This window comes from Spermophilus citellus (assembly GCF_964194105.1).
Source record: "Spermophilus citellus genome assembly, chromosome: 3".
In the NCBI taxonomy this organism is placed as follows: domain Eukaryota; kingdom Metazoa; phylum Chordata; class Mammalia; order Rodentia; family Sciuridae; genus Spermophilus; species Spermophilus citellus.
In genome coordinates, this window is record NC_138184.1 from 58756534 (window position 1) to 58774098 (window position 17565).

The 17565-nt window shown below is 48.1% G+C and overlaps 1 protein-coding gene across 8 annotated transcripts in view; it reads right to left on the bottom strand.

Moving 5' to 3' along the window:
* MAGI1 (membrane associated guanylate kinase, WW and PDZ domain containing 1) overlaps window positions 1–17565 on the bottom strand; it is a 610526-nt gene that overhangs the window by 59205 nt on the left and 533756 nt on the right. For all 8 annotated transcript variants that reach the window (XM_081283977.1, XM_081283978.1, XM_081283982.1 and 5 more), the window contains one exon: window positions 12722–13342. In XM_081283977.1, the coding sequence (XP_081140103.1) occupies window positions 12722–13342 (621 nt within the window). The remainder of the gene's footprint in view (window positions 1–12721; window positions 13343–17565) is intronic.

Sequence of the window (17565 nt, forward strand, 5' to 3'; positions counted from 1 at the left end):
TTTAAAAACTGGTCAGAGTTGTGCAAGTATAAGAAAGGCTTTTTTTTTTTTTTTTTTTTGGTATGAAGGATTGAACCCAGGGGTCTCACTGGGTCTCACTTTACCATTGAGCCACATCCCAGTCCTTTTTCATATTTTATTTAGAGGCAGGGTCTCACTGAGTTGCTCAGGGCCTCGATAAGTTGCTGAGGCTGGCTTTGAACTCGTGATGCTCCTGACTCAGCCTCCCGAGCCACTGGATTACAGGCATGTGCTACTGTGCCCGGCAATAAGAAATGCTTTTAAAAATACGACTTTTACATGAGTTCATCATGCCAGGGCCTGGCAACATGAAAGCTTAAATTAAGAATTCAGTTCTATGAATGAGGTCAATTGATAGTCAATATGAGGGAAATAAAGGAGTTCTTTTCCTAAAACAGTGTCATTTAACTGGTTTGCAATCAAAATCCCTTATGCCTGTTATTCCATGACACAGTGAAAAAGGATCTTTTGAGCATCTTTTCCCCAAAATATAAAGATAACAAAATTGGTATATTCAATTTTTTAAATGGGGAAGACGTGATTAAATACATTGTATTTTACAATTGACTTGAGATTAGGATAGTGCTGAAACTTGTTGAATGAATTAAGGAACAGCATTCATATGGCGAGAAAACAGAAACAAGAACATTCAAAATACAGAAAGGAATGTTATGAAGGAGTTTCAAATAAACTCAGATGACAACCTGGCACAAAAAAGGCATGTTCCACATGGTCACGGGAAATCTAACACAATAAAGGACCCAATGCCATTTTTGAAGACTTGAAGATTCTACCCATAATCCCAGCAGTTTGGGAGGCTGAGGTAAGAGGATGGTGAGTTCAAAGCCAGCCTCAGCAACTTAGTGAGGCCCTAAGCAACTCAGTGAGACCCTGTCTCTAAATAAAATGCAAAACAGAGCTGGGGATGGGGCTCAGTGGTCGAGTGCTCCTGAGTTCAATCCCTGAAACACTATTAGGACTATAAAATGTAGCAGAAAAGAAAACCAGCTAGTGTATAAACTCAAGGGATTCTATATACATTCAGAACATTCTGGAGAAAAATAAGAATGAGAGGATCTAGTCTGCTTCATTTTCTGCACAGTCTACACACACCTCACTTCTGAGGGGTGCTATTTCCTTCTCCCCCAGATTTCCCTCTACACTTAGCTGGTAGAAAGATCTCTCCTTCGCCAGTTGCAAGTTCCTCCCTGTCTCCAAAGTACTTCCTTCAGCACACAAAAGTGCAACACATCTCCCATCTTAAAGCCCTCTCCCAAGACACCACATCCCTCTCCCTTTTCTCAGCTGCACTTCACGACACCATTTCGGCAACTTGTGCAAGCCAAATCCCCTGCCAGGGCACTCACAGCGCATCCCGGCTCTGCCCCAGCAGCTCTGCCACCCCATCCTGTGTACTGCCGCCTCCAGATGCCACCAGTGTAAAGACAGCTCCTTAAGATGCTCTACTCTTGGGTTCTGCAATTACCAGGTTCCTGTTCTTTCCCCTATTTGCACTAGTTGTTCCATTTTTTTTCTGGAACCTCCTACTTAGCTCAAAAGCAGAGGGTGATAGACCTTAGGATTCTGGGGTGGCCCCTTCACTCTAGCTTTCACTCTTTTTTGGGGGCGGGGGTACCAGGGATTGAATCCAGGGGTGCTCAACCACTGAGCCCCATTCCCAGCCCTTTTTGTATTTTATTTAGGGACAGGGTCTCACTGAGGTGCTTAGGGCCTCGCTGAGATGCTGAGGCTGGCTTACCTTTCACTCCTGTCCTAAGCAACCTCATTCAGACCCACGACCCACGGCTCTCAATACTGTTCTCATGGGGGTTTTACACACTGGTGTTCAAATGGCTCATGATGACAAATGCACTTTATGATGCATTCAGACGCACACGCTTTATATCCGTGTGTGCACACACAATGTTTCATGAAAGGGCTTTACTGAGTAGTCTAATGTTGTATTTCACTTTTAGCAAAAAAACACCAGGGGCTGGGGTGGTGGCTCAGCGGTAGAGCGCTCGCCTAGCACGTGCGGGGCCCTGAGCTCCATCCTCAGCACCACGTAAAAACAAAATAAAGATATTGTGTCCAACTATGATTTTAAAAAATATATTTAAAAAAAAACACACACACCCATTGTAGCTCAATACATTCACAACCTAGGGATGAGTCATAGTGCAGTTTGTAGAACGTTCATTGATGGAATAATGGCCCATAAATGTATATTTCTCTGCCCTCACCTCAGACAAACACTGCCTACATTTCTGCTTCACTTGGGTGAATTGGGCACTTTGCAATTAACATGCTACAAAAGAACCTTGATTACACAGCATTAGCCTGACCCAGCCCTCCTCCAATACCCAAATCCTGGCCATGAACACTGCCCAGGACAAAGTCATTGGTCTATTTTATCCTTCTCTTCTTTTTCTTTTGTACCAAGGGATTGAACCCAGGGGCACTTAACCACTGAGCCCCATCCCCAGCCCTTTTTATATTTTATTTAGAGGCAGGGTCTCCCTGAGTGGCTTAGGGCCTGGCTAAGTTGCTGAGGCTGGCTTTGAACTTGGGATCCTCCTGCCTCAGCCTCCGGAGCTGCTGGGATCACAAGTGTGGGCCCCATGGCACCTGGAACACAGGCCCCCCATGGGCCCTCATCTCATCTGATACAAACAGACTACACGGCCCCCAAAGCCCAAAGTATCTCCCATCTGGCTTTTACAGAAGGAGTGTGCCACCCCCTGTTCTACAGTCAACTAAGCGGTCCTGTCACTCTCTTATCCCATCCCCCATCCCCCACTGCTCTGGTGACACCCTAGTCCCAGCTGCCAACACCCTTGCTTGACCCTCAGCAGCAACCCTAATAGGTCTCCCTCTTCCTGCTCACCCACAGCATGTTCCTCCACGAATGCCCGAGGGACGAGCTAAAAGCATTAGCCAGCGCTTGTCCCTCCCTGGCGCATGACGACACCACACTGAAAATGAAATTCCAAGTCCTGATCCTGGTCTCCCATCTCTGCCCTAGGCCACTGTCACCCCTGCTCACCTGTCTCTGCCGTCACTCCTTTTCCTTCTCTCTCCCCCCCACTGTCCCCTCCCCTGTGGCCGCTGGCTCACTCCTGCCACCTTATCTGGAGGAGCTCCCTGCTCCCCTGCCTCCTGCTCACTCCCCTGGCTTGACCTGCCACCCGCACCTTCCTCGGGCTCTTTTACTCAGTATTTTCACTGCTGTGACTGAAACTCCCAACAAGAACAAATAACTGCAGAGGAGGAAGAGCTTATTAGGAGCTCACAGTTTCAGAGATCTGGGTCCAAAGACAGCCAGTTCCATTCCTCGGGTCTCGAGGGGAGGCAGGACATCATGGAGGAAGAGTGTGGTGGAGGGAAGCAGCTCACATGGTGACCAGGAAGCAGAGAGAGACTCCACTCTCCAGAGACAAATAGAGACCCCAAAGCCACGCCCCCAATGCCCCCTCCTCCAGCCACACCCACCTCCTCCAGCCACCACCCAGTTAATCCCATCAGGGATCCATTCACTGGTTGGGTTAAGGCTCTCACAACCCAGTCATGTCTCCTCTGGACCTTCTTGCATGTCTCACACACGAGCTTTAGGGGGACACCTCCCATCCCAACCCTAACACTGGCTGACATGTTCTTGTTCATCAGTGCATTCTGCCCTCTCTCCCCTTCCCCTAGAATAAAAGTGCCCTGAGCTCAGGAGCAGGTCTGCTCTCATTGCAGAGCGTGTTGCTCTAATTCCAGTGCCCAGACAATGCCTGGCACACAGTATGATTGAATTTGTCCCCCGGAAAGGGATAACCAAGTGACTTCTTTACATTCAAGTTCCATCCTGTGGGTAGAAACACAGAATAACAATCCCACAGCCTGCAAGCCAAGCTGATTGAACTGCACTGCTCTTCCACAAAGGTGAGGGGATGTTGCTCCTTAACAAGAATCGCAAATCGCACAGGCCTTTAGGATCATGCGCATCCACGAGTCACTTGGTGCTAATGTCCACCTTTGAGGAGGAGATGCTGCCTTGCAGGGAAAAATGCATGAGTTTCCAGGTATGGCGATCGCTATGCAGTAGGAATATGAAGGCATAAGACTCACACCATCCAATCACGTCTGAAACTCCGTTATAAATGTTAGAACAGCCAGGCCTGGGGGCGCACACCTATAAAAATTCCAGCGAAGACTAGGGAGGCAGAAGCAGGAGGATCTCAGGTTTGAGGCCAGCCTCAGCCCTTGAGTGAGACCCTTTTTCAAAATAAGAAATAAAAACTGGCTGAGGATGTGGCTTAGTGGTGAAACACTCCGGGGTTCAATCCCTAGTCAAAAAAAAAAAAAAAAAAAACACAATGGCAGGAGAGAAAACAGGTAAATGAAGGGGCTTAGATTTAAAAATTAAGACCCAAAATAACTAAAGAAATCGGGTTTCTCTAACATGTGGAAGTGAGGGAGTAATTCTTTTATGCTACATAATAAAAGATCCAAAATAGGAACATTTGTTTGTATTTATCTCATCTCTTCCTATAGGTCATCTCGAATGTAAAAATGATTTATTCTACCAAGAATTCTCAAGTGAAACCCTTGATAACTTTAAACCATGGCCATAAACCAAAATAACAACTTAAAGCTACACTCCTAAATAAAGGCTAGAAGGCTTCTTAACAGCAAATACGAATCCCGTCCTGTTTAGCAACATGCAAGTCCTAAAAGTTTGCTAATTTAACTTGAACAACTTCTCCCAGCTTAGGAAGTGGACAGGCAGCATACTGGGTCTTCCATGAGGATTCAACTTCCAAAAGTAAGCTGGGCAGAGTGGCACACCTTACCCCCGTAATCCCAGCAGCTTGGGAGGCTGAGGCAGGAGGATCACAGGCTTCAGGCCAGTCTCAGCAACTTATGGAGACTATAAGCAACCCAGGAAGACCCTGTCTCAAAATAAAAACATTAAAAAAAAAAAAAAAGGGCTGGGTGGTGTGGCTCAGTGGTTAAATGTCTTGGGCTCAATCCCTGGTACCCTCTACCCTTCGGGGGGGCGGGGGAAATACTTCCAAAAGTGTTAGAAGATCTAAGCGACCCGGGGAAGCAGAAGTTGGTGAGCACAGCAGGGAGACTTCAATGTCTTCCTCTCTGATCAGAGTTCTGACGAATGGCCTGATGGTGATAGCTTTGGTGGCAGGTTATACATACTTGATAGTTAAAATTTGTAGTTGAGCTTTTCTTGTGTTTTCAAGGTTTTGGATGAAAGGGACTTTAATACAGTAATTTAAATTAAGCTTCGTAAGTATCAATCCAGTGTGAGAAGCCGAGAGGCTTGCCTGCCAGGGGAGGTCTTATAATCCCCCTGAGGAGACTCTGGCAGGTCTGAGAAAGTGGGGACCTGCCTGGTTCTTACACTTTTCTTACTCCTTCCTTCCTTCCTTCCTTCCTTCCTTCCTTCCTTCCTTCCTTCCTTCCTTCCTTCCTGTCCACCAGGGATTGAACTCAAGGGCACTCAACCACTGAGCCATATCCCCAGCCCTATTTTATATTTTATTTAGAGACAGGGTCTCACTGAGTTGCTTAGGGCCTCACTAAGTTGCTGAGGCTGGCCTTGAACTCATGATCCTCCTGCTTCAGCCTCCTGAGCCTCTGGGATTACAGGTGTGCACCACTGTGCCCAGCTAGGCTGGGTATCTTGAGAAGGTATTTGCTGATGGGAAAGGACATTATCAAGACATCCCTCTATAAGCAACCCCCATCCCCTTTCTAGCTCCTTGTGAGACATTCTGGCCGTCAGACACTTAAGTGGTGCAGTTTGTAATTTATTCTCCAGCCCTGGACAGAAGGCAAGGAGAAGAGGCCAGTACCTCACTGTGGTTCTAATTATGATGGTTCTGCATCATTTCAGAAGGAACGCCATGCACACACGAGAGCCAATGCTAGTGGTGTGCTCAAAGGAGGAGATTAAATATTGCTTTTCCTGTCTGGATCCATGGTGATTTCATGAACTAAATATCATCAAAAGTTTTGATGAGAATTCATTGGCATCAACTTGCCCGTGGACTTCAGACCGTATTCATGCTTCATGTATGCATAAAGTTGTGCATAACTCCTCCACAGCAATGCTACCTGAGGCACTTGCAATCAAGAGGCTGTTTTGCACAGTGGTTAACTACACGGTCTCCAGAGGCAAAATTCCTGGGTTCAAATTCTAGGCTGGCCACTAACCAAGAGGGTAATTTTGGAAAATCACTGAGTCTCTGGGTCTCAGGATCCTCACTAAACCATTGCCTTCATTTCACATAAGATTCTACTCAGAATCCCTCAGGAAGCCGGGCACGGTGGTGCAGGCCTGTCATCCCAGCGGCTCAGGAGGCTGAGGCAGGAGGATCAAAAGTTCGAGGCCAGCCTCAGCAATTTAGCAAGGACCCAAGCAACTTAGGCTGGGGATGTGGCTCAGTGGTTAAGCATCCCTGGGTTCAATTACAGGTTTAAAAAAAAAAAAGCCCTCAGGCAATGCCAATGGGGTTACACAATGGGGTGCTGGTGAGTTTTGCTGATAACATATGCAAGTGGAAACACAGAAGGGAGCCTGGCACACCGTCACTGCTCAGGGACCCACAGCAGGGACATTCTGACCACTGGCACCACGTTCCTATCTAAGTTCTGCCTTTTGCAACCCATCATTGTTCTTCTAGAGCCTCAGAAGTGTGACCATAAAGCCGGATGATGGGTTTTCCACTGTGACTCGGGGATCAAGTTTAATGTCTTCAGGTCATATTTCCTGAGGCCTTATGAGGTGCCTGGAGGGGGTGAGGAGAAGCTGCACCTGGTCCTGCCCTCCAGGGATTCTTAACACCTTAGAATCAGCCCCTACCAGGACTTGGTGACCAGACATTTACCGCCTGGTCTGCACAAAGTGTAATGCAAAACATGGCTTCCATTACTTCTGTGGCCAGCAGAAGGCAGGGGAGACTGCGTCCAAGTGAGCATCTCCAGAATCGAGTCCTCCCTTCCAACCACGCTAGCAGAAACATGGAGCAGCCAGGAGCTGAAACGGACCTCCATGAGTGAGAAATCTGCTGCTTATAGAACTTTCTCTTTAGTACTAGGGACTGAGCCCAGGGGCACTCGCCCACTGAGCCCCACCCCCAGCCCTATTTTGTATTTTATTTAGAGACAGGGTCTCCCTGAGTTGCTTAGGTCCTCACTAAGTTGCAGAGGCTGGCTTTGAACTCACGATCCTCCTGCCTCAACCTCCTGAGCTGCTGGGATGACAGGCATGTGTCACCGCACCTGGATGCTTATAGAACTTTGAGGGCTGGGGGCGTGCCTGGGGCCCTGTGTCCTACCAGCACCAAAAACAGAAACAGAAAATAAAAGACTGAAACAGGGAAGGAAAATGAGAGAAAATTATTCAGAAATGGAAATATTTTTTTCAGCTTTACTTTTTATTATTTGAGGGAAGGAGGTGGGTTCCAGAGATTGAACCCAGGGGCACGCTCACACCCCCAGCCCTGTTTTGCATTTTATTTAGAGACAGGGTCTCCCTGAGTTGCTTAGGTCCTCACTAAGTTGCTGAGGCTGGCTTTGAACTCCCGATCCTCCTGCCTCAGCCTCCTGACTTTCCAGCTTTCCCTCAAGGTACATGTGATAGACCCAAACTAGACAGAACCATGAGGGCAGGACCCTAGCATGATTTGCAGACCTGGATGTACATCAGAATCAACAGAGGAGATTCTAAAACAAAATATGGATGCCACAACACCATACATTGTCATTCTATAGTTCAGGGCTATGCTTGTCTTTCTAAAATACCAAGTTACTAGTTCCCACTGCTTCTGCTATTAGGCAATATTCATAATACACCATCCACTGACCATGCGATACCAACACCTCTATGTCAGGAACTGGCACACATGCTACCTCTTTTAATCTACATCACACACAGGCAAAGCATGCATTATTATTCATGTTCTTCCTGATGGTGAACTGAGCTCAGAGAAGTTAAGTGACTTGCCTAAAGTCACACTGCAAGAAAAGGAAGAGACCATGCTTCAAACTTACATTCTCTGGCCCCAGAATCTTGTGGTCTTTCCTCTAGACAACAATAAAATCATAACTGGCATAACATAAGAGCCAACAGGGGCATCCTGAGAGTTTCTCTAGGATAAAAGATTCATTTTTTGAATAAAGAAAGGAATGTCAGGGGGTGAAGAGTAACCTGCTTAAGTAACCTGCCAAATTCCTTGAGCAGATTAAGGCAGAGTGGGACTTATAGAGGGTTCCCGACACCCCGGTTTAGATGAGTTTTTGAGATAAACTTTCTCCAAGAAGCAAAGCATATTTTCTCCATTTTCACAAAGTATTCCTCAAGTCTTCTCTTTATTAAAAAATATACTGTTTTTAGTTGTAGATGGACACAATACCTTCATTTTATTCACTTTTGTGTGGTGCCGAGGATCGAACCCAGTGCCTCACACCTGCTAGGCAAGCACCCTACCACTGAGCTCCAACCACAGCCCTCAAAATCCTCTAGAAGTATTCTCATTCAACCCCAAACTGCTCCTCAAGGAGAGTCACAGCTACTAACAGGTCTAGCTGAATCTGCCCCGAATTTAAATCAAGGGGGAAAGGTACCTAGGCTGACTACTTGGAATAGAACCTCTTAGAAAACAGAGAAGAACATTTATGGGATAGGTCTCATGTCTTTTGTAAATTAAGTTTAAAAAGCACTATTAAGTGATTATATTCTAGCATGATTTTCCAACACCTCCAAGAAGCCCCTAGACTCCTGCTGTCAGGTCACTGGATTTCTGAATGCAAATGATACATTTAAAAAAATAGAAATAAACCAGGTATGGCTCGGGATATAGCTCAGTTGGTAAAGTGCTTGCCTTGTGTGCACAGGGCCCTGGGTTCAATCCCCAGCGCGCGCGCACACACACACACACACACACACAGCCAGGTACAGGGGTGCATGCTTGTAATTCCAGCAGTTTGGGAGGCTGAGGCAGGAGGATCGCGAGTTCAAAGCCAGCCTCAGCAACTTAGTGAGGCCCTAAGCAACTCTGAATAAAATATAAAAAAGGGCTGGGGATATGGCTCAGTGGTTAAGCACCCCTTTAATCTCTGGGAAAGAAAGAAAGAAAGAAAAGAAAGAAAAGAAAGATAGAAAGAAAGAAAGAAAGAAAGAAAGAAAGAAAGAGAAAAAGAAAAAGAAAGTCTCCTGATTGTTCAGTACACAGAGAAGACACTGGGAAACCAGAAGTCAGGCACAGCAGGAAGGGCTGCCCTTTGTGCTGGCCCAGGGCAGGGAGGTGTTCATGGAGGGACGTGTGAACACATCCATGATGGTCCCTGCTACCTGGGTGTGTGGGTGAACAACCCCAGCCCCCACCCCCAGGTATGACCCAGGAAACTGACTTCAGACAGATGTCTCAGCCTCTGCCTGGTTTCCACACTAAGGGAAACAGACTAAAAGTGCTAGGAAGTGAAATGTACCAGATCTTTTTTTTCTTGGTAGCCACATCCTCAGCCCTTTTTTTGTATTTTTTTTAGAGACAGGGTCTCACTGAGTTGCTTAGGGTCTCACCATTGCTGAGTCTGGCTTTGAAATCACCATCCTCCTGCCTCAGCTTCCCAAGGCGCTGAGATTCCAGGCGTGTACCATCTCAACTGGCAAATGATAACAATGAAATCTCGAGAGTGAGGTCAAGGATTAAGAATTAAAATAGATGCTGCAAACACAGCCCCAGAGTAGAAAAGATTCATTTTATAAAGCATCGGAAGACTGGCAATTGCAATCCACATCTCTGAGATTCATGAATGGTGTGGATTTAATGAGCATATCAGTCTGCTCACCAGCACTTACAACAGGAACGAGATTCATTAGAGGCTCTGGTGCGATGGCCACTCACTTTCTCATTTAACCAAGCCCCTGTCTCGTTCTTTCATCAAATCTTCTCATTACACCCCTCTCCCCCCACACACCATACAGGAGGGATGATTAAACGTCAGCCCTGATTCAAATAACTAACGCGTGGCAGAAACAAACATATTTATATGCTTTCTGCAAAGATTAATAGTAGCTAGCAGGAGCCTGCCAACCGCAGATGCAGATGTGCAAACTTTCTGTCCCATCCATAAATCAAACAGAAGGCATATGGCATATTTTAAAGACTGCTGATGTTACACTGATTTTCAATTGCCCGGGTTCTGGAACAAACCATGTAGCTGCTGACTAATGAGGCCATATCTTCTGGACCTTTCCATATGAAGGTTATAAGATGTAACAGCACCAACAGACAGAAGGACCCAGGAATGACGAGAGAACTCAGAAGTCTTTGGGATCAAGGAGCCTGTTTCTTTTATGGGTCGTTTGCTGCTTTAGACAAATTCTTTTTTTTTTTTTTTTTAGGAATAGCTTTTTTTTTTTTAAGAGAGAGTGAGAGAGGGGAGAGAGAGAGAGAGAGAGAGAGAGAGAGAGAGAGAGAGAGAGAGAGAGAGAGAGAGAGAGAATTTTTAATATTTATTTATTTTTTTTAGTTCTCGGCGGACACAACATCTTTGTTGGTATGTGGTGCTGAGGATCGAACCCGGGCCGCACGCATGCCAGGCGAGCGCGCTACCGCTTGAGCCACATCCCCAGCCCCTAGACAACTTCTTTATGGTCAAGTTCCAGTAACTGTTAGATAGGAGAGGAGGGTGGTTCGTCACTGTCAGGTGCTGGCTGGATCAGAGACGTGCAGGCTCTGCTGAGAACCATTTCAGAGTTTTTAGCCAGGCCCAGTGGCACATGCCTGTCATCCCAGCAGCTCAGGAGGCTGAGGCAGGAGGATCGTGAGTTCAAAGCCAGCCTCAGCAACTTGGCAAAGCCCTAAGCAACTCAGTGAGACCCTGTCTCTAAGTAAAAGATGGAAAGGGCTGGGGATGGGGCTCAGTGGTTAAGCACCCTGGGTTCAATCTGTGATACCAGAAAAAAAATTTAAAAAAAGAGTTTCCAGGTTGTTGGACACAGAAAGGGATAAGTGTGCAGAGTCAGTGTTATTCAGAGCCAAGGAAGCACAACATGAGGCTGCGACCCACAGGAAGGGGGGGACTACTTCTCCCACGGTGGGCTCGCACCTTCCCAAGTCCCAGGGAAGTCACCAAGATCAGATCCGAGGCGCGGGGAAGCGGGAAAGCCCTCTGTCAATCACTGACTGGTGCACAAGAGCCACGCATCAGCCCAGACCGTCATTACCCAAATCATCCTTACGCTCTAGTTATTTCCTGCGACGTCGTGGTCACGGTTTAAGAACCAATTACCCGAGAATCAAGTGGTCTAGATACGAGAAGAGCCTTCGGAATTGGACTGGAACATTTTTTTTTTTTTAATAAAATCTGCACAATGGTTTTTCTATCTGCTCAAGAAGGGCCGATTGAGCATTTTGATTCACATCGACAGTCACTCTGTGTTTTCAATTTCCTTCCAATGACCCCAATCATCTTTGTCACAAAATACACAGCTTCCTGAGAGGATGGAACCAACAGTAAATAAAACTTGGATTTTGATCTCTTTCCAGAAGACCCGAGTACACCGTGCAGGAAATGAATCAGGTTGGCAAAGATCAGGAGCCACTGACCGTGGACCCCACTGCGGGCAAAGATCAGGTATGACCACTCAATGACCCGCACCCCAGAAGCAAGGCCTTTCAAAGTTCTGCAGACTATTTCTCAGGGTGAGGTCCCAGGAGTGCTGGTGGGGTGGGGTTGGGATGCCCAGGCAGGGAGACACAGGACCAATTCTCATGTCTCAAGATTTAGAATATCCCAGCTCTCTAGATCTGCAACCACCTGCACAGGAGTAGGTTGAGGCACATTTTGAATATCCTTGGCCGGGGCCGTTCTACCACTTGCAAATAAGCACATCTTCATTCACTCATCTGTGAACACCTAAAAGGGTGTTAAATGCCAGGGATAACATGTATCAGCATGTATGCATGGGTCCTGGCTGCATGGACCTTATGTTCTAGTGAAAAGAAAGACAAAGAAAAAAAAAAAATATATATATATAATAATGCCTTGCAATAATAACATGGTTTGTCAAGGTTCTAGGAACTGAGTTTTGGAAGCATCAAGGAGCAAATTTAGATAAAGTGATTCAAGAAGCCTTTTCTCAGGAATGCAAATGAGCAAAGGGCTGGGAAAGGACATCCCGGGCAGAGAGAACAGGATGTGCAAAGGCCTTGAGGTAGAAAAGAGCCTAACCCATGAAGGTCACTTCAGAAGGAAGTCAAATATGTCTGAAGCAAAGTGACAAGAAGGAATGTGAAAGGAGGTCAGAGGCGTGTCCAGAACCCACATTTTGAAGCCTGTACAGCAAGCAGTTCAAAGGTTGGTTCTTAAAGGACGCATTCTGATTCATGTTTTCAAGTATCACTCCGACTGCACCATAAGATGGCTAAGCCATAAGCTTAATGGGAAGCAATCAAAAGTTTAAATAATAATGACCATGAGCTGGGCTGGGGAGGTAGCTCTTCAGTAGAGCACTTGCTTAGCATGCACAAGGCCCTGAGTTCCAATCCCAGTGTCGCCAAAAGAAAAAATAAAAAGAAAGAAAGAAAAGAAAATCTTCAATGACCACTTAAAAGAACCGACCAGTCACCCGGAGACCAGTAAGGACACTAAGCCATGCATCTCAGGGTCACAGAGCAGAACTACGTACCTCCTCGCTGCACCAACAGGGTGACCTCGCTTCCCTTGGGACACTCGATGAGCATATCCACCACCTGGTTGTGACTCAAGGCCTGCACGTTCTTCTTATTGACCTCCACGATGAGGTCCCCTTCTTTCAAGCCCCGGCACCTCAGACTGTCCACGATCTGCTTCACTCTCTGGCCCCCACCACCCGGGCTGTCAGCGATAGTGAACCCGAAGCCCATGGGCCCCTTGACTATGTGCACGGTGATGAGCTCCGGCTGCGTGGCAATGGACGAGGCCAAGGACACGGTGTCGTTGGGGTACCCGTGGGAGCCGGTGGAGGCCACGTCCGCGGGGCTGCTGGGCCTGGCGTCCCTCATGCTGCAGGCTTTGCCTGTTTTACTGCTGTGGCTTGCTGGGGAATCGTAGGTCTCCTGTCCATTCACGATAATGGGCTCTTTGTCCAAAATAGCCACCGAGGTCACTAAACTGGTGTTGGGGTCATCTGGGTCAAAAGGCAATGGGTAACCTCGGCAGAGTTCAAGGTCCACGCTGGCACCAATGGGGATAGACTGGAAGATTTTCACAACTTGCGCGTGCGTGTGTCCCAGGACACAGGTGTCGTTCACGCTGACAATGACATCGCCTAGAAAAGGTCAGAGTTTGGGGGGGAGGAGTCAAGAAGCAGGTAGATATTAAACTATCCCACTGATGTCCAGAACCCACCAACCCCATATCATGCCCCTTTGGTGCAGGGATTATTTTGAGCAAAAAGACACTTTAAAAAATTAGGCAGTCGCGGTGGCACATGCCCGTCATCCCAGCGGCTCAGGAGGCTGAGGCTAGAGGATCTCAAGTTCAAAGCCAGCCTCAGCAACTTAGTGAGGCGCTAAGCAACTCAGTGAGACCCTGTCTCTAAAGAAAATACAAAATAGGGCTGAGGATGTGGCTCAGTGGTTGAGTATCCCTGAGTTCAATCCCTGGTACCCCCAAAATTAGATATGCAAAGGAGGTGAAATTTTACATGGAAGCTGTCCTTCCTAGAAGTGACATTCTCACTTCATTAACATTCCTATCACGAATAGGAAATCAAACCAGAGGAATCCGGACACATCAACCCTGTGAAGCCAACCTTACCTTCCCATTCTTATAATATTCCCAGGCCCAGGCAAAAGCTGGTAGAGAGCAGATGCAAAATTCTGCCTCCTTTACACCCCCCTGAACACAAAGCTGAACCTGAACTTGGACTTGGGACTGATACCGTGAAGCATAAAAAGAAAGCTTCCATCTTTTTTTTTTTTTTGTACTGAGGATTGAACTCAGGGGCACTCGACCACTGAGCCCCATCCCCAGCCCTTTTTATATTTTATTTAGAGACAGGGTCTCACTGAGTTGTTTAGAGCCTCGCTTTTACTGAGGTTGGCTTTGAACTCGTGATCCTCCTGCCTCAGCCTCCCAAGCCACTGGGATGACAGGCGTGGGCCACCGTAATGCCAGCTCTTTGCTTCTCTTGTTGCACCTACTACCTTGCTTGCTAATGAGAAGATTATCATCATTAAGAGAACATTGGGGCTCATTCAACCATAGAACAGGTAATTTCAGGCTGCCATTCGCCTGCGTCTCGCAGACAAATTACTCATGCGCAGTGCTAAAGAACCCGCGGAAACTGCTTCTTGGGGCCTGCTCCTATCAGAACATACACGGAGCCCGGGGTGGCCGCATTCTGGCTCCTGGAACTGCTCTGGCCCAGGGCTAAGGAGCCCGCGGAGGCTGCTTCTTGGAGCCTGCTCCTATCAGAGCATGCACGGAGCCCAGAGCGGCCGGGTTCTGGCTCCCGGAACTGCTCTGGCCCAGGGCTGAAGAACCCGCGGAAACTGCTTCTTGGGGCCTGCTCCTATCAGAACATACACGGAGCCCGGGGCGGCCGAATTCTGGCTCCTGGAACTGCTCTGGCCCAGGGCTAAGGAGGCCGCGGAGGCTGCTTCTTGGAGCCTGCTCCTATCAGAGCATGCACGGAGCCCAGAGCGGCTGGGTTCTGGCTCCCGGAGCTGCTCTGACCCAGGGCTGAGGAACCCGCAGAGACTGCTTCTCGGTCCGGATCCTGCTGAGTGCTGTGGGGGCCAGAGGGGCAGAGCAGAGCTGCAGCCCGCGTCTGGAACAGCCCCAGCGACCCGCCAGCGTGGTATCACTTCACCCCGACTGCGGTGGGGGCTGAGCAGAGCTGCCGCCCAAGCCCGCAAGGTTGGCAGACCACCGGCTGATCGGCGGAACGGGCCCAGCGGCCTGCCAGCGTGGTAGACACGTCACACCAATGGGAGTAGGGGCAGAGCAGGGCTGCCGCCCGCGCCCGGAGTGGGCCTAGTGACCCGCCGGCATGGTATCGCTTCACCCCAACTGCAGTGGGGGCCGAGCAGAGCTGCTGCCCGAGCCCGCAAGGTAGGCAGACCTGCGACCGACCAGCGGGACAGGCCCAGCGGCCTGCTGGCATGGTAGACACGTCACACCAATTGGAGTAGGGGCAGAGCAGGGCCACCACCCGCGCCCGGAACAGGCCTAGCGACCCGCCAGCATGGTATCACTTCACCCCAACTGCAGTAGGGGCCGAGCAGAGCTGCCGCCTGAGCCCGCAAGGTAGGCAGACCTGCAACCGACCAGCGGGACAGGCCCAGCGGCCTGCCAGCGTGGTAGACACGTCGCACCAACTGGAGTTGGGGCAGAGCAGAGCTGCTGCCTGCGCCCGGAACAGGCCTAGCGACCCGCCGGTGTGGTATCGCTTCACCCCAACTGCAGTGGGGGCCGAGCAGAGCCGCCGCCCGAGGCCGCAAGGTAGGCAGACCTGCGACCGACCAGCGGGACAGGCCCAGTGGCCTGCCAGTGTGGTAGACACGTCACACCAATTGGAGTAGGGGCAGAGCAGAGCCGCTGCCCGCATCCGGAACAGACCCAACGACCCGCGGGCGTGGTAGTCACGTCACCCCAATTGGAGAAGGGGCAGAGCAGAGCCGCCACCCGCGCCCGCAAGGTAGGCAGACCTGTGACCGACCGGCACAACAGGCCCAGCGGTCCCAGGGCGTGGTAGACACGTCACCCCAACTGGAGGAGGGGCAAAGAGAGCCGCCACCCGCGCCCGGGACAGGCCCAGAGGCCCGCCGGCATGGTAGTCACATCACCCCAATTGGAGTAGGGGCAGAGCAGAACCGCTGCCCGCACCCTGAACAGGCCTAGCGGCCCGCCGGCGTGGTAGTTACGTCACCCCAATTGGTGTAAGGGCAGAGCAGAGCCGCCGCCCGCGCCTGCAAGGTAAGCAGACCTGCGACCGACCGGCAGAACAGCCCCAGGGGTCCACGGGCGTGGTAGACACGTCACACCAACTGGAGGAGGAGCACAGCCGCTGCCCGCCCTGCAAGGGAGACTTTTCAACTATACAAGAGCAATATAAATAAATACGGGGGAAATGCAATAACACAACAGTTTCACCAAGCAGAAAGAAATGCGAGCAGTATGAAACGACAAGGAAAGAAAGGACCACAAGCAATGCAGGTCAACTCAACTTTAGAAGAGGTAATAGCTGCAGCAGATGGAATGTCAGATAAAGAATTCAGGATATACATGCTTCAGATGATCTGGAGTCTCAAGGAAGACATTAGACAGCAAAATCAGACAATGAAAGATCACTTCGACAATGAATTACATAAACAAATCCAAGAAGCAAAAGATCAACTATACAGGGAGATAGAGGTAATGAAAAACAAACAAACAGAAATCCTAGAAATGCAGGAAGCAATAAACCAACTTAAAAACTCAATTGAGAATACTACCAGCAGAGTAGAACACTTAGAAGATAGAACATCAGACAATGAAGACAAAGTATTTCAACTTGAAAAGAACACAGACAGCTCAGCAAGACTGTTAAGGAACCATGAACAGAACATTCAAGAAATATGGGACAACATAAAGAGACCAAACTTAAGAGTCATTGGGATACAGGAAGGCATGGAGGTCCATACCAAAGGAATAAACAATCTATTCAATGAAATAATATGAGAAAACTTCCCAGACTTGAAGAATGAGACAGAATCCCAAATACTAGAAGCCTACAGGACGCCGAATGTGCAAAATCAAAAGAGATCCACACCTAGACACATTATAATGAAGATGCCCACCATACAGAATAAGGAGAGAATTTTAAAAGCTACAAGAGAAAGGAAGCAGATTACATTTAGGGGTAAACCAATCAGGATAACAGCTGATCTCTCAACACAGACTCTGAAAGCTAGAAGATCCTGGAATAACATATTTCAAACACTGAAAGAAAATGGGTTCCAACCAAGAATCGTGTATCCAGCAAAATTAAGCTTCAGGATGGAAGATGAAATTAAAACCTTCCACGATAAACAAAAGTTAAAAGAATTTGCAGCTAGAAAACCATCTCTTCAAAACATCCTTGGCAAAACATTACAAGAAGAGGAAATGGAAAACAACAATGAAAACCAACAGTGGGAGGTAGGACAGTAAAGGGGGGAAAATAATCAAAGAGGAAAACAAACCATGTTTAGTAACATTAATAAACAAATATGGCTGGAAGAACAAACCATATCTCAATAATAACCCTAAATGTTAATGGCTTAAACTCACCAATTTAGAGACACAGGCTAGTAGAATGGATCACAAAACAAGACCCAACAATATGCTGCCTACAGGGGACGCATTTGATAGGAAAAGATATACATAGACTGAAGGTGAAAGGTTGGGAAAAATCATACCACTCATATGGACTTCGGAAACAAGCAGGAGTGTCCATACTCATATCAAATAAAATAGATTTCAAGCCAAAGTTAATCAAAAGGGATAAAGAGGGACACTACATAC